This window comes from Anser brachyrhynchus (assembly GCF_964034855.1).
Source record: "Anser brachyrhynchus genome assembly, chromosome: 10".
Lineage (NCBI taxonomy): Eukaryota > Metazoa > Chordata > Aves > Anseriformes > Anatidae > Anser > Anser brachyrhynchus.
The window spans coordinates 10,637,653-10,660,231 of NC_137705.1; the positions used below are offsets into that span (position 1 = coordinate 10,637,653).

The 22,579-nt window shown below is 39.4% G+C and overlaps 1 protein-coding gene across 5 annotated transcripts in view; it reads left to right on the forward strand.

The window, feature by feature from the left end:
• The window catches only part of UROC1 (urocanate hydratase 1), a 39,346-nt gene extending 16,807 nt beyond the window's left edge, over positions 1-22,539 (forward strand). For 4 of the 5 annotated variants that reach the window (XM_080606926.1, XM_080606925.1, XM_080606928.1 and 1 more), the window contains 12 exons: positions 1,518-1,606; positions 2,050-2,112; positions 2,827-3,006; positions 4,507-4,604; positions 4,868-4,940; positions 6,271-6,392; positions 10,211-10,281; positions 11,214-11,312; positions 12,843-12,942; positions 15,768-15,849; positions 21,093-21,192; positions 22,305-22,539. In XM_080606926.1, the coding sequence (XP_080463052.1) occupies positions 1,518-1,606; positions 2,050-2,112; positions 2,827-3,006; positions 4,507-4,604; positions 4,868-4,940; positions 6,271-6,392; positions 10,211-10,281; positions 11,214-11,312; positions 12,843-12,942; positions 15,768-15,849; positions 21,093-21,192; positions 22,305-22,445 (1,218 nt within the window). In that variant the 3' untranslated portion in view covers positions 22,446-22,539. The remainder of the gene's footprint in view (positions 1-1,517; positions 1,607-2,049; positions 2,113-2,826; positions 3,007-4,506; positions 4,605-4,867; positions 4,941-6,270; positions 6,393-10,210; positions 10,282-11,213; positions 11,313-12,842; positions 12,943-15,767; positions 15,850-21,092; positions 21,193-22,304) is intronic. The other variant, XM_080606927.1, reaches the window with a different exon arrangement.
• Positions 22,540-22,579: the final 40 nt, after the last annotated feature.

Here is a 22,579-nt window from a genome sequence, read left to right on the forward strand (position 1 = left end):
CCAGATGATCTCCTCTGAGCTGTGCTAAGCTCTCTAGGGTTACACTGGAGGTGACATTAGCTCATCATGTTTGTGCAATTTTTAAAATGTGTTTTTAAAAAAAGATCCCATATTTGAAAAGATGGTTCAAAGGAAGCTAGCTTTGAGTGTGCCAGCAAGTCTGAAAGACTTTCCAAGACTGTCAGAGAGGTCTGAAATAAAGTATATAAGATGTGGTAACAGACTTAAATAGATCTGATCTGTATTATGCAGAGCTTTAAATGAACCCCATTCCTGTAATTCATACGGACCATTTAATATCCTTTTCCCCTGTGATGATTTAAATAATTCCCAAAGCAGCTGTCCCCCACGGCACCTGACTTTTTGTTGAATAATTCTATTGGTAGTGACACTGCTATTATCATAATCTGGGGTTTTGGAAGGATAGTCTTTATTACTGATGTGGGAAATGATGGAAGGTTTCTCATGCTAAGAATAATTGGGGAAGAAAAGGTTTCCTGGTGTTCAAGCAACTCCTGAATACAGAACTTATTTAATTTACATATAAATACTTTGTTAATGAGAAATAATGAAATGGAAATGATGGGGGTGGATTATAGAGAAGTAAAAATGCTTTAATGTAATATTGTAAGATATTCAGGTTATGCATTCTTGTGCACCCATAACACTCTGGGTGTCTAAATCAGTTGCCACCACAGAAAATTGGCTTGAATTAATTTTGCCACTTGCTTTATGCCACTGATAACTCATTATAAATGTCTTAATGATGTACAAGTTTGTGCATTGAATCATTAATATGGAATCTGTGCCAAAGCCTCCACAGTTTGTCTATCCATTTATATTTTTATCCTGCTGTCTCTGGTGCATACACACAAACTGGTTCCAGAAGAGTACCAATTTGGGATTGAGCTTGTTTGGAGCTTCAAAGTTCAAAGCAAGAGGGGATTGAAGACGTAGTTTTGTTTTGATCCATTCCATTTTTCACAGAGGCACCAGTCAGCTGGGACAAGAAAATACTTTCTTCTTTTCTTTCCCATATTTGGTTGAGATTTTCAACCAGCAGTCAAAGTACAAAAGTGAGGGTCAAAAGCAAACTATTCTTTTGTCCTGGGCAGTCTGGCAGAAAAGTCTGAGTTATTTAAAAAAAAAAAAAAAAAGTTTACAATTTTCAATGAAAATCATCAAAACAAACATTAAAGATCATTTAAAATTCATGTAAATATATTACCTCTTGCATAATTTTAATGAGAATTTCTGGTTTGTAAAATATGTTTAGGAAGTAATAGGTCAGGTTTTTTCTTGCTTCTAGCCTGAAATAATAGAGAATGGGATTGGTAAATATCAAAGATGGAAAAGAAGTACTTGGACAATCACTTCATCTTAAGGCCAATGTAGGGCTATTCCTTTCACTCACTTGCTACTTTCTTATTAAAAAAAAAAAAAAAGAAAAGAAAAAAAGGTAAAAGGGACTCAATGGGAGAAACAGGAGTTTTAAGATCCTCTGTTATTTGTCTTAGGTTGATGAAGCAGCGCTTTTGAAACGTTACAAGCAGGGCTGGCTCATGGAAATCTCTAACAACCTGGACCATTGCATTGCTCGTCTTAGGTATGATTTGTAACATTCAGTCACTTTATGTCTACTCCCTAATCCTTGCTTTACATCTTACTGCATTGTGCTATTTTAGTATGCAAAGAGGGAGGGATTGAAGGACACCTCCTCTTACCCCAGGTCTGCTTTCGAATGTGTATCTATCCTTCCAAACAGCAGCTTTCCTTGTTAGTGATTACCAATGCTTACAACTTGCCATTACCAGTGCTTCATATAGTTTATATTATATGTTAAATGTCTTCATTTTTTCATGATTATGCATATAGCGATTACAAAGAATGTTACAGTTGAACAGTCAAGCTACATAAAGGTCAAAAGTTTTATTGCCTAGATTAGTGTTGGAAACAACATACAGAGTTTTGTTTGCAATTTGTATGTTGTGAGATAGAATTACATGAGGTACTTTTTCATCAACCTGTCTTTTTTAAACTCTATTCTAGAGATGCAAGAAAGAATAAAATTGCCCTTAGTTTGGGTTACCATGGGAATGTAGTAGATCTGTGGTAAGTAGTATATATGGACATACTAATGTTCTTGCTTGTTAAGTCAACCCGGGATTAGTTCCCAGACTTGGAATAGAAGCAACGTTAAATGTAGTGCTGAGTTCATGACTCTAGATATTCATGAAAAACTGTATTGTAAAAAGAGGGATTTTCATCCTTGTGTCCCAGTTTCCAGTTGCATGGGAAATGCATCATCTTTCCTCATGGAACAGTGAATCTCTTAGGGAAAGAAATCACTAAGATTCGTCCTCGGATAAAGAGGGAATTTCTCCATCTCCTAAGCTTTTGCTATTTGGTTAGCCAGAAAATGTCTTTGACTTCAGTGAAGAATAGGAGTATTGAGGCATCGATTGAATAAAAACAATCAAATAATGGATGTAAATTCTAGCACTCTTGTGGCTTTACCCAATGGTAAACCTTGCTGTTACACCATACACCAAGGGTTGAAACTGATCAATATATGACTGATACATCATACTGGCATTTGACTTACCTGTTGGCATTCCTGTGCAGGGAAATATGAAGTATATGGTGACGAAGATTTGCATGCAACTTTTAGTTTCCCACTTCCTGCATGCTAAAAGACAGCTTGCCAAGGGCATACCTTTATAAACAACTTCTTTAGATGGAAGGTGTTCACCTGAAAGAGGAGCTTCAATGTGAGATAACAGCTTTTGTTCAAACATTTCATTCATTCTCTTCCCTTCCCTCTAGGGAGAGGCTAGTGTATGAGCTGGACACAACAGGAGAGCTGCTAGTTGATCTGGGGTCTGACCAAACTTCGTGTCATAACCCATTCAGTGGGGGATATTATCCAGTCCAGCTTGGCTTTGAGGAGGCAAAGCAGCTCCTGTCCACCAATCCAGGGAAGTTCCGGACCATGGTACAAGAGAGGTAAATGTTTTGTTGATGCATGCTTTAACCTTTAAATTTTGTTGCTCTGAAAGTGATTGGATCTTTGTCTTTTTCACAAGAAGTTTCACTGTATTAAGTATAAGATACTGCCCTTCAGTAGAAAGCTGGGGTAGAGATATTGTACCAGTAACACTAGTAACTACTGACTTGTACTTACACAGTTGTTACACAAAGTCACGAGTCACCTACCCACCATTTTAGGAGTCATCACTAGAATACAAAATCCAGAGGCCTGAATGATTTATGATTTATTTCACTTCTAAATATTCCTAAATTGCATTAAGTTTTAAACATCCAGGGCAATAAATACAATTCCGTGTAGACTAACAGTTGGTTTAGGTTCACTGACTAAGGCATAAAACAGCAATTGGTAAGCCAGGAATCCATGTAGCCTACCACACTTCCATCTGTGGCCGGTGATAGTTTTTTATGGAAGGATATAACAAGGGAACAAATTTTCCCAATGAGTCCTCCCAGCTTTCTGAAACTGTAACTAAGTTCTGTTTAAGTTCAGGGAGCTACTCCTGATTTACAAGTTTGCCAGTGAAATTAGAATTGGATGTTATAAAGGGAAAAATTTAGTATAATTTATCTATAAATAAAGAACTGTGGTATAGAGGCGTCAGACTGTACTGTTGTTCTCAGCTGGTACTTTTGAGACATTATGACTCTGTTATTGTTCACCTTAAATATTCTCACTGGAGAGCTATTTTCTAGTAGAAGCTAAAACATGGGCGTGTAATCTATTTGATTTTGGATTATGAACCTACAAAGACCTTTCCAGTTTCCCAAGTCTGTATTATATGTACTACTCTAAGACAAAGGTAACAGGTAAATTTCTTGGAAGGACTCATTTGTAAGAGTCTGGTATGACCTGAACAAGCACAATTTAATTTGTTAGGCATTGATTTACCTTTTTAGAGTTCCAAAGGTTACACCTATGCATGTACAACTCCATATGCAACTATGCATTGAGATTAGAATTGGATATTACTAAGTGAGAAAGGTATCAGAGAGGATAGTCTTGGGGTATAATCCACTATTGGAAGCAAAGGGAAAACTGGGCTGTTCTTGCCAAGGGAGAGGCCAAAGCAGTGATGTCTGGCCATTTTAAATGTTTCTGTCTTTGCAGGCTTTCTCTCTGAACTCTTTGAATTCTTTTGCATGTTTTTATAAGCTGTTACTACTTTCAGTCCTCAGATCTGGCTGCACTTCTTTGCTGAAAGATATGACCCTTCACTGTTAATTAATTGTTAATTACAATGGCTATGAACCAGTTGAAGATTTGGGGATAACAGGTGCTACAGAGATCAAAAATATCTTATATATCTTATGGGTTTATGTCTGTTTGTTTTTTTGTTTTTTGTTTTTTTTAGTTCCATCTGTCTCCACACTGCTTCCCTGCCTTTAGTGAGCTCATGATATGATTCTCTTTGATATTTAATCAATCAGGAATAATGGTTTCATTCTTTATTTCAGTCTGAGGAGACACGTGGCTGCTATTAACAGACTAGCTGATAAGGGCATGTTTTTTTGGGATTATGGCAATGCGTTTCTCTTGGAAGCTCAAAGGGCTGGTGAGTAGATTCTGGAGTTCTTAGGTGGGAACAAGAGCAATTTTGAATACTTCTTTCCATCCCTATTCTCTGGTAGGATAGGGTTGGTCAGAGTGTTATGCCAACTCTTTAGTCCCTCTTGTTCTATCACTGTTCTCTGGGGTCCCTTACTTCCTCTGTGGCTGAGGGAAGGCCTTCATGGGAACCCAGGTGCAGTCTGGTTATACATTTAATATTTTTTTCTTCATCGTCAAGTCACTGATGACTCTAAAATCCTTTTATAGGTGCTGATGTTGAGAAAAAAGGAGCCAATAAAACAGAATTCAGATATCCTTCCTACGTTCAGCATATCATGGGGTATGTTGGGTAGATCTTGGACTAAAGTACTCTAATGCTTTATGGCTATTGGAGACTTCACTTAGTGAAAATCTGGCAGTGTATTGTATACAATGAAAAGGACTCAACTACAGCAGTAGGAAATTTGATCTTACAGGTGTTATGTCAGAGTTAGTCTAATTTTCCTCTGCTTTGGAGAAGTGCCCAGTGCAGCTTAGGAGGATGTCCTATAAGCATCATACTTGTATTTTCTATTGGTTTCAGTAGAGCTACAATGAAAAGAAGTGCCAGATCTGGAGGGACATGTTGTGCGTGACTAGTATAAGACTCTGATAGCAGAGGTGTTTTGCTAATAATTTGTGGTGAAAGGCATGACAAGTCTTGTTAACTTGGTGTAAAAGCTTTATCCTTTTGAGGATTAAAAAGCCTTATGAAAACAGATACCAGATGTCTGAACAGTAAGCTAAAACATTGCCAAAACAAAACTCTTTATTCCTTTACATGAATAGTTGCATTTTCTCTTTTGTTTCATCAATTTTCCTTAAGCAGCTCTTCTCAAGAAAATAGCCAACTTGCTGCCTCAAACTGTAACTATCTGCAAATTCACCTCTAAGAGCTTAAATTGAAGAGCTTGTCTCTTCAGAGCAGTAGAGCATAATTTCAAATCATTGGAGCCTGTCTGCACCAAACTCAAAACACATCTGAAATAAGACTCTTTTCTGCCTGTGTCACCAACTGCACTCCTCACTCAAGCTGTCCATGCACTACTTTCAGAAAGACCTGAGCTTAGGACATCCACTGAAAGACTTGGTTATACCACCTTCTGACTCATGCTTAGCTTGCATGTGAATAAAAGCTTGAATGTAGAGTAAGGCACCCACCAGATTCTCTGAAGCTCAAATGAGGTGTGTCTTACTCTTGTGTGTAAACAATGTGGACAACAGATGAGTCTGGACTCAGGCACTTTCTCAAACCTACAATAGTCTGATAGCATAGATGTACTCTGAGTTAGCCTGGCTTAAGGAAGAAAAGACCAGGCAACAGGTATAGTAAATTTTATGAAACAGAAAACAAAATTGCAATTCATCTGATGGTGCACCTGTTTGATTGAACTGTCCAACATTTCTATCAAAATTTTTGTCTGACTGTATTTTTACACGCCAGTCAATGGCTGCAGGAAACAGCACTGTTTAATTAGTTAATGGCTCCTGATGCTTCTGTTTAGATTAGTTCATTGAAAATGTTTGAAATTCTTCCGTCTCCAGCTAATGAAAGAAAAGCACTGCTAGCAGCCAGGATAAATAAAGAAAGAATTTCAACCATCTGTTAATGAAACATGTTCTCTTCCCAGGGACATTTTTTCCCTGGGATTTGGGCCATTCCGCTGGGTTTGTACCTCAGGTGACCCACAGGATCTTGCTACCACTGACTCAATTGCCACGTCTGTGTTGGAGGACTCCATTCGTCAGGGAGGTAAGGCAACAAACATCCCATGCCTCCATCACTGGGAGTGTTTTGGGAACAAAAGGGAACTGAGTTGTGCAACATGTGATGGCTTTTGGCTGAAACCATAGAAAGCAGTCTCTTGCTTGTTCCATGTGAGCAGATCTCACTCTTCCCCAAACTCCTATAAGGAGTGTAACCAGTAGGTAAGATGTAAAAACACCATGTAGAGAGGTTATCGATCCCAAAACTATTGTTTCAGTTTGGGCTAAGAGCATTTCTCTTCATTTGTTAAAGATTTTCCTGCACTCTGTCACCTTGAAAATTTAAGGCAAACAGTATCTTTCATTTGGCCTCCAAGAGCTTCATAATGGAGTCAAATTGTTTTGCCCCTGTCTCTCAGGGGAATGAGGTATGGGAATCTACAGAGGTTTGTAAGAGGTTAGTAAGCAGATCGGTGGCATGAAAGCCAGATTTCATGGGCTTGGTGCTCCATCCAGTGTCATTTATTTGGGATTACAATTTTGAGATCTAAAAGTTTTTTGCTATTTGTTAACAAAGTGACAGCTGATTCTGCCATTTGTGGAACCAATTTGGGATTCATGGTTGTGTATACTGCTCTAGTATCTAGGAATTACACTTTCACTCTTCCATATCAAAATACTGTAGTTTCTTTAAAAAATAATGTAGCTATTTTTCTGCCGTGTACTGAAATCACCAGTCATCTCTCAAGACTGAACTGATGCATGACCTTTGGATGGTTGCATTGCAAGACTCAGAAATGGATCAGTTACTGTGTGTTCAATAGTATGTGGGTGTTTATACAGATGTTAATGTAAAGCTGAGGAGAGAATTCTCTTCCACATTAAAAAAATAAATAAAATAAAAATTGAACTCTTGCATGTATATTCTTAATTCAAATTTTAAAATGGCATTTTAAAATCCCAACAGGTGAAAACAGGCTTAAGGGCAATGCTAGCAATGCTATTATTGGATTTGCTGTTGTATTTGGCAGGACAATGGGAATAGGATTTCAAAGAGAAATGAAAACAGAATTTGGCCAGAAAATAAACAGCCATTCATGGGTTCACGTTCTTAACTGTTACGCTTGCTGTCCGGTCCCTGTGGGACGTGGGCTTGGACCAAATTCCAGGGTCTGGATATACTCATATACATATGTATCTAAAATCTGAGCCTGCATTTGAATTTTATAAAAGAATTGGTTGTGATGGTTGAAAGAAAACTCCACAGAGCTGAAGTCTATTGTATTCAAAGTCTAAACTTTTGACCTGGCCTTGAACTCAATGTTAAGCATTCTTCCTCTTTTGGGGAGATGAATTTTTATGTTTAAACCTCACAAACTGAAAAAAAATCCTATATAGTTTTATTTGCTTCCAATTCCAAGGCACCTCAGCTTTAAATTAGCATTTGTGCAAGAGATGCAGCACTGATGGCTGAAGTGCAACTTGGATTTACTACCTCTCTGGCAGCTTGAAGGCTGAGCTGTTAACAACAACACATATCTCCCAAGAGCAAAAGAGAAGTAATCTCTGTGTTAATGAAGACTGTTCCTGTGCATACACAACGTCTTCTAGTATTTTTTTAAAGCCTAAAAAAGCACAGGAGCCCATGAAATTCCAGAAGCAACACAGTAGCCTTGCCTGATTTAGGAAGGGATTCCTTTTGGGGTGTTGGATTGAGGGCTGGCAGCAGTTTAGCAAATGAAACACATGGAGCTAATCTAAAGTTAAGCTCTTTCTAGAAAAAGCTGTAAGATTTTCAGCTGCAGGAAGGTCTAAATAAAAGGGAGGATTCTTACTTCCCCAGGGCTAACAGATGAAAACCAAGCTGGTGGTCAACACCACAGCTTAGGACAGAGAATGACTGTTACTGGAGCTGTCTGGGAGAGACAGATGTGCTGTGTGGAGCTACGTCTGTGTAGGCAGTTTGCTCATCTGGCTACCCTTCTGGGGATGATCTATAGAATTAACAGATGGATCTCTTCTATAAGTCCATGCACAGTGAGGTATTACACGTGATAAGTATTCTGAGATGGCTTATAAATGTGGTAGAAAGGAACTCTTTCACTATTTGGTTTTCTAGAGTAACACCTGTAAATTCTCACAAAATGTCTGTAATAACCTAAATGAGTACTACCCGTTACATTCTAGAAGATGTTTCCTTGAAAATTCTGAATGGCAGCACAATCCTACTAGGACAGCACAAGCAGATGTTTCGTCTTTCACTCCCTGCGAGTCTAAGAGCTGACACGTTAATCCTCATTGCAGTGTTTAGAAGCTCTCATTTGGAACCAACCCATAAAGCCCTGACAGGTCCTTTTAGGATTGTTAAAACTGTGTGGAAGGCCTGCCTCTGCAAGAATTAATGTATTTTGTATTTCTCTTTAATGATATGTTTAACCCGGAGTAGTTCTAGTTTTACATGCATATTTGCTGTCATATTGCCTAAATGGAAAGATAGCAGTCTAAACACTCTGCTCAGTTACCTGGCCAGTTTCAAGTTTTCAGTGTGCAGTTACTCCAGTTTGACTTTCAAATGCAAGTCATTTGTACATTATAATCTGACTTGAAAATGGGTGAGAGCTAGGAAGAGGTAGGAGACATGCTATCTTGGCATCTGCAGAAATGATTATGATTTGGAGCTCCAGTGCACAAGCAACTCACTGTGGCTTAGCATGCTGCCACATGCCAGCTGAGTCCTGGTGGCTGCCTGTGTCTCTCAGGCCAAAGTGATGCAACATAACTCTAGACCAAACTTTGCCCATAACTGTGCCTACAGTGAGTGACTTCCTAAGCCACCGTAACCTCAGCTGAGCTCACACGCACCCTTTGTGGAAAGGCATAACTGTAAAAGCCCCCCAGATTAAGATAATAAGACAATGCTTCTGTGCTGTTCTACACTCCCCCTCCCTTTTGTTACTCGCTGCAGACGGTGTCATGCCTTTGGAAGCAGCTGGTTACTGATGTTGCCATGTATCTGACTGATATGTGCCATATTTGCCTGTCTTTCACTTCAAATATCTTTGTTCTTTGTCCTCTTTGGTTTGGTTGATTGAGATGGAATTGCACAGGTATAAATGAGAGGAGAAGCTGGAGGGTAGTTCAAGATGTTGTATTCAATTCTCAGATAACATACATGTCTAGACAAGGTGTAGGGTGGATTTACACACAGTTGCTAACCCATAAGAAGTTTTTCCATGCAGTTTGTGCTCTGCAGTAACGTGAGGCAATGTACCTCAGTTTGTAGGATATACGTGACTTTGGGTTTATCTTGGGATAAGAATGTTCACATGAGCAATTCAGTACAGGGCAATTGCGGTCCTAGAAATCTATATCCCAAGCACAGATGTAACTTATTCTCAAGTATATATTACCAGCTGCTTCTGGGAAATTCTGATAGATGTTCAGAAGAGTTATTTAATCCCTGATGCAACACTGGGCTGTGGTACCCAATATCATGGAGTTCGCTGAAGTTATTAATTTAGTAAAGGCTCAGAAAGGGTTTGGGCATCTAGTAGGCAGCAAGCCAGGTCACTGAAAATGAGCAGTATGTGCAGCCCATATTTCAAGTTTTAATTTAGTTTGCTAAAGATCTGAATGAGAGCTATCATTCTAACTGCCTCCTGCACAACATCTCATACCTTCCTCTAAATATATTTTACCAATTACTGCATTGGCTGCGAAGAGGACTATACAGCACTTCATATATGCGTGCTTGTATCTCAGAGCAGAATATGACTTGCTAGTGCTGTCAGATGAATTTAATTTAATTTAGAGCATATTGCATTCATTTTCAAAACCTATTTTTTTCTTGCTTTCTCTTGCAAGTGAGCACATCTGTGAAGCAGCAGTACCATGACAACATCCGCTGGATTCGGGAAGCTGGCAGGCACAGCTTGGTAAGTGCACAACCTCCTTCAGCACAAGTGGTCCAGAACAGTTTCATTTCTGGTCCAGAACAGTTTCAAATGCTGGAGTGAAAAGTAGGAATGTGTATGAATGAAAACACTGTCTGTAAATACCAGGGTTCATAACTAAACATCTCTCCACAGCAGGGATTTAGGATGAGCTGAAGCAGTTTTCCCTTCACCTCTTCATCTGGAAATGTTAAAATAATACAGCAAGCTGTAGTCTCATATCTGGAGTGAAAGAGGCTAGTGATTCATTCTCCACCTGATTGGTAACTACCTTTCAGCACCATTCAAAATGTCCTTCATTTGGCCCAACCTCATTACGCCTGCAGTTCTCAGTTCCCCTTTCAAAATAGGCATATTGTATTATAGGAAGCAGGATGGCATGAAACATCCTTTGTTTTTCTTTTAGGGCAGGCTCTCACTGTGAAGCTAACTGGTAATACTGAAGGGCTTACAATGTGCTCTCCTCATCTGGAAACCAGACTGGTCTGTGGAGTAAAGGCTGGAGAGGAGCATAGCTGTGCAGGACAGATGTTCTTTGACATTCTTTGTCTCTGTATTTCTCTTCCCTTCCAGCCCACCATCACCAGCTCCAAACCTCTGCTTCTCAGATGTTGATAAGGGGTTTGTTGATAGGGGGATTATAGTCTAGCAATCAGGTTGATTTAAAAAATGGGATTTATTGGACAGTAGCGGCTAAATACAGAAATACATCTCACTGTTTGTGCAAGTGGAGATAAAACTCAGTTCAAAGAGGGGCTTTAATTTCTATTTTCTGGAAGCTGGATGTTGATGAATGAATAATCTGTACTTTCTCCTACAGAAGGAGGCAATCCTGTGACTATATCTATCTGGGGCCTGAAGATAAGCCAGTTGCACAGAGAACCTTGTCACTCTGTTTTTTTTTTATTTTGCAGGTTGTTGGCTCTCAAGCTAGAATCTTATATTCTGATCAGAGGGGTCGTGTGTCTATAGCCATGGCTATTAATCGAGCGATTTCCGAAGGAAGGATTAAGGTTTGCCTTTTTCCTCTTGATATGGTCCAGTAATTGTGTTTAGTATCTGAGACTAGGGTGGCAGGTGGGAAAGGAGAAAGCTTCAATCAATAAGAGGAGAAATGCCTGCCATTTACATGGGACCATTCTGTTAAAATATGTTAGAGGTCAGTCCTCCTCTGTATGTAACCAGTATTGTGTTGTGTAAAGGAAGAGACAGGTTTAGAAACTGAAATACATTACCCTTTATTTCATGTTGGAAATTTGCCTTATTCTATGTCTGAGCAACTACAAGTACAATGCACCACACTGTGACCTGCTGAAAACACAAGACAGGGTCTCAAACTCCTTAGCAGTGCCCAGACATCACGCATAACAAGAGGCCATGCCACCGCCCGGTGTTTCTTACCCTTAATCCCTTGATTTCAGCCATATTATTACATCCAGTGATTTAACTCAAAACCCTTTCCTTCTCTGGATAGTAAAACTTTTGAAAGATTGTGATACCTGCTTTTAAACAGTCTTCATCAGCGTCCCGGCTGTGTGTATACAGCAGCAGCAGACCTAGGCATGTTTACTCACCTCAATCTCTTTTATAGCCAAACCACAATAATTGCCATATCAAAAGGGGCAAATTCAAGTAAAATTTAGAATGGATTCCAGCTAGGAAAGGCTTGTGTTTTTGTTACTCAGAAAAAGTTTGTTAAAATATTTCAAATGTTGAGCTGTTGACCTTCTCAGGATTCAAAACGAACCCCACTGCAAGCTAGTCTTAAAAAATAAACCTGAGCAGGCAGAGCACTCCCATGGAGCTGTGACTGACAGGGTCAGACTCCCAGGCCCTTCAGATTTTATGTACTTTTTTCATTCCTTCAAATCTCCGTTCTGCCTCTTGCAAGCTGGATGCTCATTTCTATTTTCAATTATTTTCTAATCCACTGCCAGCATAAAACAAAGCCAGCTAATTCTATACCAAACCATGCCAAGAGAGTGAATTATTCTTACAGAAGCCTGGTGTAAGACCTGCAGCTAGTCTAGATTCACACTGTTAGTTAAATTCCAAATCAAGAATGGACTTGTTTGAGCTGCAGGAGATCACTAATTTTAATTGTTGCCTTATTTTTAGTCTTGAAGTCTTCCAAAAGAATGAAAGCAGTAACATTTGCTATTTGTTTGCTGTTGTTCAGAAAAAGAACAACTTGTGAATGAAGATTTTTTGCATTCTGAAGTGTCTTTGAAATTTCAGCAAAGAAAGGCTTCAGATGAAATTGCCACACTGCTTTCCTTCTCCCTGTCCTGTTCGAGGATGTCATTGACATGGAAACAGCCTCCTGTTACTGTCTATGAAATGATGATGACTCATGAACAGCATATCAACATTTCTTTGCTAATAAATAATAGCAGGGAGAGAAGGAGATTTAGGGGGTTTAGGAGATGGAACAAAGCTGAGATTTGAAATGACTTCAGATAAAATGAATTCAGCAAAATATGATCTGTGGTAACATTGACAGTCCATGAAGGACTCCATTTGCTTGTCCTTGGCTTTTGCAGGCTCCGGTAGTCCTCAGCCGAGATCACCATGATGTGAGCGGGACTGACAGTCCTTACAGAGAAACGTCAAACATTTATGATGGATCCGCCTTTTGTGCAGGTCAGCAGAGCATCTGAGACTTGTCTGAACAGGCAAACAAGAAAATTGCTTTAAAAGAGAATTTTTTATGCAACATTTTGAAATGTTTTTGTTCAACCCTTTAATCCCAATTAATCAGATTTTCTGTGAACTTAACGTAGCTGTCAAGAGATAAAGAAATGACGGTAGAGCTAGTTAAATAGGAGAGGCTCAGAACAACGAAAATTCAGTGAAGATGCACCAGATTTACTTCAATGTAAATGGAGAGCAATCTGTCTTAGAGGACTGCATCTTGTGTTTGATTTTAATTTTGCCCCTCACTCTTTCAAAGAGGTGATCTGACCAGAATTACAGCAGTACTTCCTTGGGATGCACAAAATCAGATCTATAGCAGCATTTTGCTTAAAGCAAAATCAAGGACTCGGGAAAAGTCTGGAGTCTCTGAGAGGAACTTTTCTGGGCATAAGGTACAACATACTTTGCTAGTGAAAGCACAAAAATGGAAGTCAGGCGTTCTGGATTATATTGCAAACTTTGTTGTTCACTCAGTGTGACTGTGGGCAAATCATGTACATTTGCTGTTCAAAAGAAACCTGACCTGAGCTAACCAGAATCTGCTTTTAAGATTGTGAAATGGTGCTTCAGAAAAAATAAACTCAACAAATATCAGGCTGCAGATGTGAAAAATGAATGAAGCACTAAATGTTTTTAGCCTAAATCTTCCTCAATTTTCCATCCATAAGTGGAAATGATGACGATAATTTTAGCCCAGTAGTGTTTTCACATGCCATGAACTGACAATCATAAAGTGACTTCAGACAGGAGGATGCAAGCTGCCGTAGAAGGAGAAATTATGATTGAGGTAGCTGAGACTATTGAATGGCTTCCATTATGACAGGGATTTCATAATAGAAACAAATTACAGCTCAATGTTAAGGAGAAAAGTTCCCTGCTATCTTAAATGGACTGCTTGAAGAAATGAGGCTTTTAGTAGTACCTATCAGTCCCACTTCAATGTTTTCTGAGTATGTTGGCTGGTTCTAATGTGCCAGATGGATAGAGGCCTGAAATAATGTTTGCTTCTGCCAAGCTGTGAGAAAATGGTGCAGCTGCACAGAGAACAGCAATCCACATCGATGTCTCCACCAAAGAGCCTAACCATATAAGTAAACACCAGGCAATGCCCTCAGAAGAGGGCAAACAGAAACAAGGCCTGCTAACCCGGTTGCTTACTATGTTATCTGTTTTTCTTTGAGTTTTGTGAATTACATGAACTATTTGCCTTCTCCATGGGCTTATCCAAATCCTGTTGACCACTGATTTCACTGGTCTTTGAAACCAAGTCTAACTCTGTTTTACCAGATGAGCCTCTGGAGGTAATTAAAGAACATCTTACATCTTAGGTCTTCCTCTCTCTTCTCTCAATCCTTTCCCGTTGTTTTAATGCCACATTTGAGCTACTTCAGTTCAAATTGGCTCCTCTCTGGCACACTGAAATTTTTGAGTCTTTGCCTATCTCATTTTGTTTTGCATTAAGGACCTCAGTCTGATCCCTGTCAGACAGGGGTCATTGCAAAGAGTATTTCAGCACAGACATTTGCGCAGTTAGTGACCTTTACTGAAACCAAGGAGCACAGTGTTATTACATTGTTGGTCTATTTACTGTGCTCCTTGTATAAGCTCCACTCTTATCATGCTAGTGGCTGAGGAAGAAATCTGTACATTTTTAGAGTATAGGGATTTGAATCTCTCCCATTTCCTCCTGACAGCACTGTAATTATGATAATTGGGTTATTAAAGTGACATAATGCCAGATAAAAGATGCCATAATAGGGCTTTTGACAGGGTTTAACATAGATTAGTGCTCAAGTAAACTCATTTTTCCATCAGACGTGTAACAACCGTAGGTCTACAAATGTGACTAGTGGGACATTTGCTATGTCCTATTTTTTGCCGTTAAAAGCATAGCAAATAATCTATTGCTCATGAATTAAATCTGCACAAGTGTTTTTGGTAATTTTACTCTTATCCTCTGTGTGTACCTCTTTCCACCTCTCTGGGTATATCTTTTAGCACAAGTTGTAGCGAACATGAAATTCTAGTGAACACTTCAGCAGAAATTGGGCATTTAACATTAGTCAAATTACATTTGGCTCCTACATTTATTTTTCTTCATTTATTCAAACAAAAGAAACATCCCATGTGATTTCAGCAGTTCCAGTTTTGAGGGCGAAATTCCTGTGTCCAGAGAATGGCAGCTTGTATCATTTCCATTGTGACTGTGTTCCTAAAATGCAACCCGTTAGCTTTAGACTGGTTTTCTGCACAGGGCTGAATTAACTCCTTAGTCTGATCTGAAAATACTTCAGCTCAGGCTCTCCTGAGAACTACAAGATATGTAGTTTTCCAAGTGTCCCCTCACTTTGAAATCTTCTATGTGGATGTGTCCAGCCTGTTCCACGACTGAGGTACTCCCAAGGAGAGGATTGTATTTCTTTCCACCCTCAGGAGCTATCTCCCAGCTGAGGAGCGGTATGTTCTTCAGCTACTTGAACTGGATCACAAATACAGAAAACTCCTCATAAGCCACGTTGTGAAATTAGCGTTTGGTTCCTGCAGTGTAGGGAGGAAAGAAAGAATGGGAGAAGAACTCTTGCCTGTTTGCCCCCCGACTCAACATGAGATGTTTACTATATATGTGAGAGAAGCTGTGTGTAAACCCTGCTTCCAACACTGCCTTCAATCAGCCATAATCAAGGTGGCAGTGGAAGAAAGTGAGCAGCACAACAACAAAAGAACAAATGCAGCATGTCAGAGCCCTGGTATCTCCTTTTCTCTCCTCACAGACATGGCAGTACAAAACTTCGTAGGAGATGCGTTCAGAGGAGCAACCTGGGTTGCCTTGCACAATGGTGGTGGAGTTGGCTGGTAGGAACTTACTTTTTTTTGCTAAAGCTGGACTCTGAATCCAGTTATTGCTGCTGTATATGTGTGTGGGGACGAGAGAGAGGAGGTGAATTTTAGAGGAGGTGTGTGTATGACTGGAGAAGTATGATGGGAAGGATGGGTTTGGAGACAAGGGCTGGAAGGATGCATTATAAGGTAAAGTGTGGTGTTGTATGAGGCTCTCTTAATTAATGTCCATATGTCAAGAAAAAGTGTTTTGGACATTGGCCACAGCACAGTTTGGAGAACTTAATTTGCGAAACAAGGACAGTCTGCCATGGTCTTTTTGAACAGATCCCATTTCTAAAGTTGTCTTCACACATGCACAGCCAGAGTGTTAGTGGATGGATTATGCTTAGGTTTCCCCTTAAGCTGTATTTAAATCTGTGACCTTAGGACCCCAATATAAATGCCCATGTGCTAAAGTGCAACGAGGGGTTGCTGATACAAAACAGCTCAGGTGCCAGCAAACCCCCCGGTCTTCTTTCTCCCCTTGTTTCTGCATGGTACCATAAAAGACCACAGTTAAGCAAGGACTTGATTAAGCACCTTCTTCACGTAAGATGCAGAACTAGGATAAATGCCTAGACTCAGAAGCAGAGAGAAATATCATGTATGGAAAGGGAAATTAATCTCATTCGTATACTACTAAAAGGCTACTCTGGCTTGGCACAGACTTAGGGAAAATAAGAGCCTGGCTACACTGCAGAGTCTTTAACTCTTGTTTGTTCTTTATGGCATAATCCAGCAAAGCCTCTCCCATTTACAGTCATGTCTTCATTTTGTCGTGTAGCCAGTCAAAAGGAGGACAACCCTCTATTAAATACTCTAGTGATCTCTAACTTCACTGTTTCATCCAGCTCTGGAATATGCCAACAGCAGCAAACCAAAGAACTTGTTGCAGATGTTTTCCTCAGAGACACTTGATGATACCTAGTTATTACTCATCTGGATGAGCTGGAGCTAGAAAAATAACCCTTCAAGTCAGATGGAGAATTCCCTCCCCTGTACTCTACCTCCTTTGATTTTTCAGTGAGGTAGTTACTGAATAGAAGGTATGCAAGAGCAAAACCGAACAAATGGGATACGAAAGCTTTCTGAGGGCTTAGACACATGGAGTGACAATCTGACTTTACTGATTTCAGTAGTAACAACCACAATGGTCAGGATTTTATTCACAACTTCCGTAATTCTGAATGGAAAATACCAGAATATCTACTTACTCTGGTCATTGCAGTCACAGACTCCAGACGGTAGCAGACTAGATCTGTCTGAATGGCTTTAGTTGAGTTTAACCTTTTAAAATATTGCTTATGGAATACAAGAGAGAAAAACACTTTCCTTGACCTGTTGTGCAAAATACTTGGAATGTTTTTATGGTGTTTATAATTACTGGAATAGCTTAAGAAATTGCTTATGCCATGAGTGTTCTGTGCATTAATGATGCTTAATCAAAATGATTTTATTCCCTGTCTCTTTCTGGCCTCTATAAAGCCAATCCCTCCTGCACATTCCTAGTCCTCTGAGCAATTCAGACTGGATCAATGGTGAGACTGCCCTGACTTCTGGAAAAACTGGCACTACAGTTTCACTTGTATTGTTGCTGCTTAAGTGAAACTGCATCATTGGAAAGAAGTTGTCCCTGCAGGCAGAGGAAAGGTGCTGTCATTTATGTAATGAATTGGGAAACTAGCATGTGGCTATTCACTGAAATCAAAATATCCATGGAAAAGTAGAGCTTGATTACCCTCTTTACCAGCTCCTACGGCTGCTTAGTGACTTGTCATTGTGGCACAGTGTCTGCTCACCTTGTTCTCAGGAGTAGTCTTAGCCCTCTGCGATTAAATTACTGTGCTTCAGTGAAGAAGGCAGAGCCTGAAAATTAGTCCTGTCTCTGCACGAGCTTTAATAAGCCTCCATGCTGGGACTCAGATGCAGTAACAATGTCGTGTCATTAGATGCCGTGGTCTGCAGAGCCCCGAAAGCCGTGGCACGACAGGTGGTTCTGCTTGGTTTAACTAATCACGGCACCACCCGGGCTAGTTAAAGCACTGTGTCCCTCTGCCTTCTCAGGAGAAAGAGAAGAATAATTTAAAGGTGGGAAAAGAAGCAAAACCATCCCCCAACCATTATAAATGACTTTCTTTGCCTGAAAGACAGATGCTTTTAGGTTTTAGGACTGTTTTGCTTTCTCTCTGGGGAAGTAAAAAATCAGCTTTGTCGTAAAAAAAATCTCCATGTGCCTGATAAAAATCTTCTTGTCAGCTGATTTGGAAATGTGAAGCATGCGAAAGTTTATAAGTAATAAACATATTTATAAACAAACATGCATATGATTAGAAGGAAATGAAGTTGCCATTGTACTGTTTTTGTTCAGGGAGTACAGAAATAGCATTTGCACTGTGCCAAGCTCCCAGTCCTCCTTGTAGAGGCTGGGCTCACCTGGATCTGTTGATAGATCCGCTGTGTCTTCTTTCTGAGACCAGAGAGATGTATTTTACCTGCTCTGACATCCTGCACTATAGGCTGGTGGGCAAACAGAAAAAAAGCAGGATTAATATTTAGCTGGAATCTGCATCATGTGCTGTTGTAGAGATTTAAGATTAACATAGTCTTGACTATAATTACAGCAAATGAATGTTATTCATTTCTTGCTGCCTCTTTATTTGCGGGAGAATATATATTAGCATGGAGCCTGGGTAACCTGTAGTAACAAAAAGGCAGAAGTAATTTAAGAATTGAACTGAGCTGTTGACAGTGTGACATCTTGTTTGTGAGAGAGGCCTTGTTTTCTTTGATCACCTTAGAAGGAGACATCTGGAAATTATAGGAGGTAGCTTAGGTCAAAATGCCACATGTTTCTTTAATTACCTGAAAATATGACCCAATGCTAATGAAGGCAGAGAGTTCTCCTTTAAAAGTGAGAGGTTTTGCCAGAAAATCCATCCTAACAAATGTTGGCATCTAATTTATGAGTGATTTTTAGACAGTAGGACAGATTCTGATGAGTAATTCTGATTTACACTGGGGTAACTCTGTGGAAATTGATGGAGAGACTTCGAATTTATGGAGTGCAAGCAAGATCAGACGCTCACTGCTGATGCCTGAGCTTCAAAGGATGCTCTTTGGGATGCTGTGCACAGAGGGGATCTCTACCACTGACAGAACATCATCTGTCAATGTGAAAAATCTTTATAAAGCACCAATCCAGAGGTCTCATCTTCTTATTGTCTGAAATCATCAGTAGGCTGCCTTGAGGTGTGATCATACTATGATCCTGATTACATTGCGATGACATAACTGATGTTTGTAAGTGTACTCTAGGCTTATACTTTGACAGTAAAGAAAGACTAGTGCGAATTTGGTCTCTGTATGCGGAAGAAGCAGAGTGTAGTGAGGTAACTGGCCCTGGTCTTCATGCAGTGACACTTGTAATGTTGTAGTCCAATCTGGTCACTTCTTTTGGAGAAGACAGTAACAATGTGAACCATTCAAAAAGTAGAATTTGCAAGAAATACAAATGTTTGGATGCTTGTTTTCATCCCAAAATGAGACCAAGAGCGGCATTAGTGAAAGATTTCATACAGTAAGAAGATCCTGGGAATTAAATTCCAAACTGAAACGTGTTGAGTGTCGATCAAAAAGAAATGTTTTATTTTGAATGTCAGAGCTTAGGATATTCAAACATCTCAGTTAAAATGTGATTTTGTTTCAAATTTTCCTGCTAAAGATAAGAAAGTGATTCATCTTCTGATGTTCTCTTATGACAACTGTTAGTTACGTTTCCTGTTGAAAAGAAGGTTTGTTTGTGTTTTGTTTTTGTTTTTGTTTTTGTTTTTTTTTTGCATTTGTAATAGTGGTATATCTAACAATGGCAAAGTAGAGGGAGTTCCAGTAATGGGTAGGATGATTGTGAGACCTGGAGCTCTGAGCTCCTTGCTCGGCTATGTGGTAAGCTTCTACTTATCACACAGGTAGTGTATATAACTAGTGAAAGGGAATTAAAATCGCGTAAGTAACAACATAACATTGAAAAGGGGAAAAATGTGTGTTCTAGTGTCACAAAGCAGAGCTCAAGTTTGTTGAGGCTCCAGTGCAGCTTGATTTTTCCCATTTCTTGAGAAGATCAAGTTACTGCTGGAAAATATTCAATAAGAAACGTTTTTCTGGACACCTAACTCCTGCCTGATTCATGGATATGTCCGATGTTATTCTAAGTAAATTTTGTGAACGTACTCATTCTATTAACTATAAAACATTGAGGACAAAATCCTGCCCCCAGGACCTTCGTTAGTATTCTCTCATACCACATGTTGCTTTGCTGTAAAACATGCCCCATCTCACACACTGCTGATGCTGGGTTATAATGCTAGAAGTCTCTTACAGATTTACAGCAACAGATAATTTTCAAACTGTATTCTCCACTATTCACCATATGCAACAAAACAGGAACTCGAGCAGACCAGATTTTGAAGTGAGACAAGATGTTTTTCTCTGTGTTTTCCCTGTCCTTTTAAAACCAGACTGGTATTTCTCCCAAGTATAGTCTGTTAGTTTGGAGCATGTTTCTGTTCCTCTTCTGCCAGTAAGTCTGCTTCCTGAAAAGTTGGCACTGGTGTCTTTAAACATCTACGTATCTCATGCAAAATGAATGACAACTTTTGAAATGATCAAGGCAGATGTGCATTAAGCAGTGGTTAACACTTTTTAAATTAGAGATGCTCTCTCATTTGTCTTGAGAGAATATAAATAGATCCATCTGTCTGCTTCAGTAAGTACGCAATCCTCCTCACGTACCTAAGTATATGGCAGGCTCTAGTGTAGCAAACACGATCAGCTTACCCTTCAAAAATACCCTAAGATAGGTAACTCGCTAGTCCATCAGAAGTGCTAATCTTTCTTTACTTGTTTCTAGAGCCAGTACAGAGTGCGGTTCCCAGGAAGCACAGCATAAGCTTAGTTTTTGGCACTCCTGCTTAGAGGAGATACTGACTGCTAGCAGCACTTTACATGAAAGGTAGAATAGGTTTTATGCAGCTCAGAAACTAGTTCCACCCCCCCCCCCCCTTTTTTTAAAGTATAAAAGAGGTCACTTAGTTTCTGTTATTCAACATAATTTCTGTTTTCTTCCTTCTTCCAGTGCAACTGAACAAATTCATTCCCGTAAGTTTTGTGGGATTGGCTCCAGTTCTTTCGATTGAATTCTCTTATGTTCATATTTTCAGGGGTGAAGTGATCAATGGGGGATTCGGCTTGGTTTTGGATGGGTCCACAGAGGCTGAAGAACGAGCTAAGATGATGCTCAGCTGGGATGTTTCCAATGGAGTAAGCAAAACTCACTATATGCATTCACTTTATCTTCTTAAATTCTAGATCTAGGTATCTTGAAAGGCTTGTCACTGAAGTGTCAGTTTGCACAGCCCTTGCTACCATTAACGTTTTTGTCTTCACTAGTGTCCAGATAGATCCTGTTTGGTTTAGTACTGTAATTTCCATCTCTGAAGTGGCCAAGATGGTTTTTATTTTTCAGTTCAGATAAGTCAGTATTTTTGTATCAAGAGGTCTTGATTCAGACTCTATAGTGAACCTTTGAAAATATACTGCCAGGAATAATCATAGGTGAGTGGCAGGGAAATTGACTTGCTGACTTGAAAGGTCATTTCTAGCTGTTATTGCTATGATCCTGACAACTTCTTATTAGCCTTACATTAATCAAATGTGTAAACATTTTGCTAAGTTGGAACCAAAGGATTTTCTTGCTTGAACACTTTTGAGCCTGAATATTTCACACTCTGCTATGCAATTCATAATGCAGAGACTTGTAAACCATTGTATACAAGGAAGTGCTTATTCCCTTTGTGTCAATTTATGATGTTTTTTCATTTGGGGTACCTTTCTTGTACATAGACCTAAATGCAGAACTTTGCTATTGGAAGAGAGGTTTTATAGTTCCCTGCTTGTCTGTGGAGTTTCATTCATACATCCTGGCAGAGAATTTGGCACCTTGATTTCATATTTTGAAAATGCATTGAGAGACATTTATCCAACTAAAAAAGCATCAAGTGTTTAAATCATACTGTTATCTAAAGAAACTGCTAGTTTTTACCAAACTGGGATGGAGTACACGTTTTTGAAGAGAGAATTTTGGGAAGTTTATAAGGTACTTGGCCCTACCAATGTTATTAGCCCAGCAATATGCTTCTGCATGAAAATGTTCCAAGACCATCCAAATATTCATGAAAATTAAGTATTTAAAAAAATGAAGCTATTTTAAAAAAATTTTACTTCCAAAATCAGTAAGGAAACTAGAAACTGGCAGAGTTGAAAGATATATTGTAATGAAATTGGGTGCCAGTGTTTGCACAAATATTGCATAAGATGGGATGTGGCATGAGAAATGTACGATTTTTACACTCACTGATTTTCTTGTCTAACAGGTTGCAAGACGCTGCTGGTCAGGTAATGACTATGCTTATGAAACGATCTGCCAAGCAATGAAAGAGAATGTCACACTGAAAGTGACTCTTCCTCAAAAGGTGGTAGATGAAGACATCTTAGAGCAAGCCCTGCAAAGTTAGTGGTATTCCAAGTGCGATGTTGTCCTGGCAGAAATATTTGAAGCTGCTTCCTTGATATCCTACCTGTGCAATTGATAAAAACCTTGCAACTGTCTCCTCCTTGTGAGTTTTTCTGTTTTCTGTGTTTTGTTTTT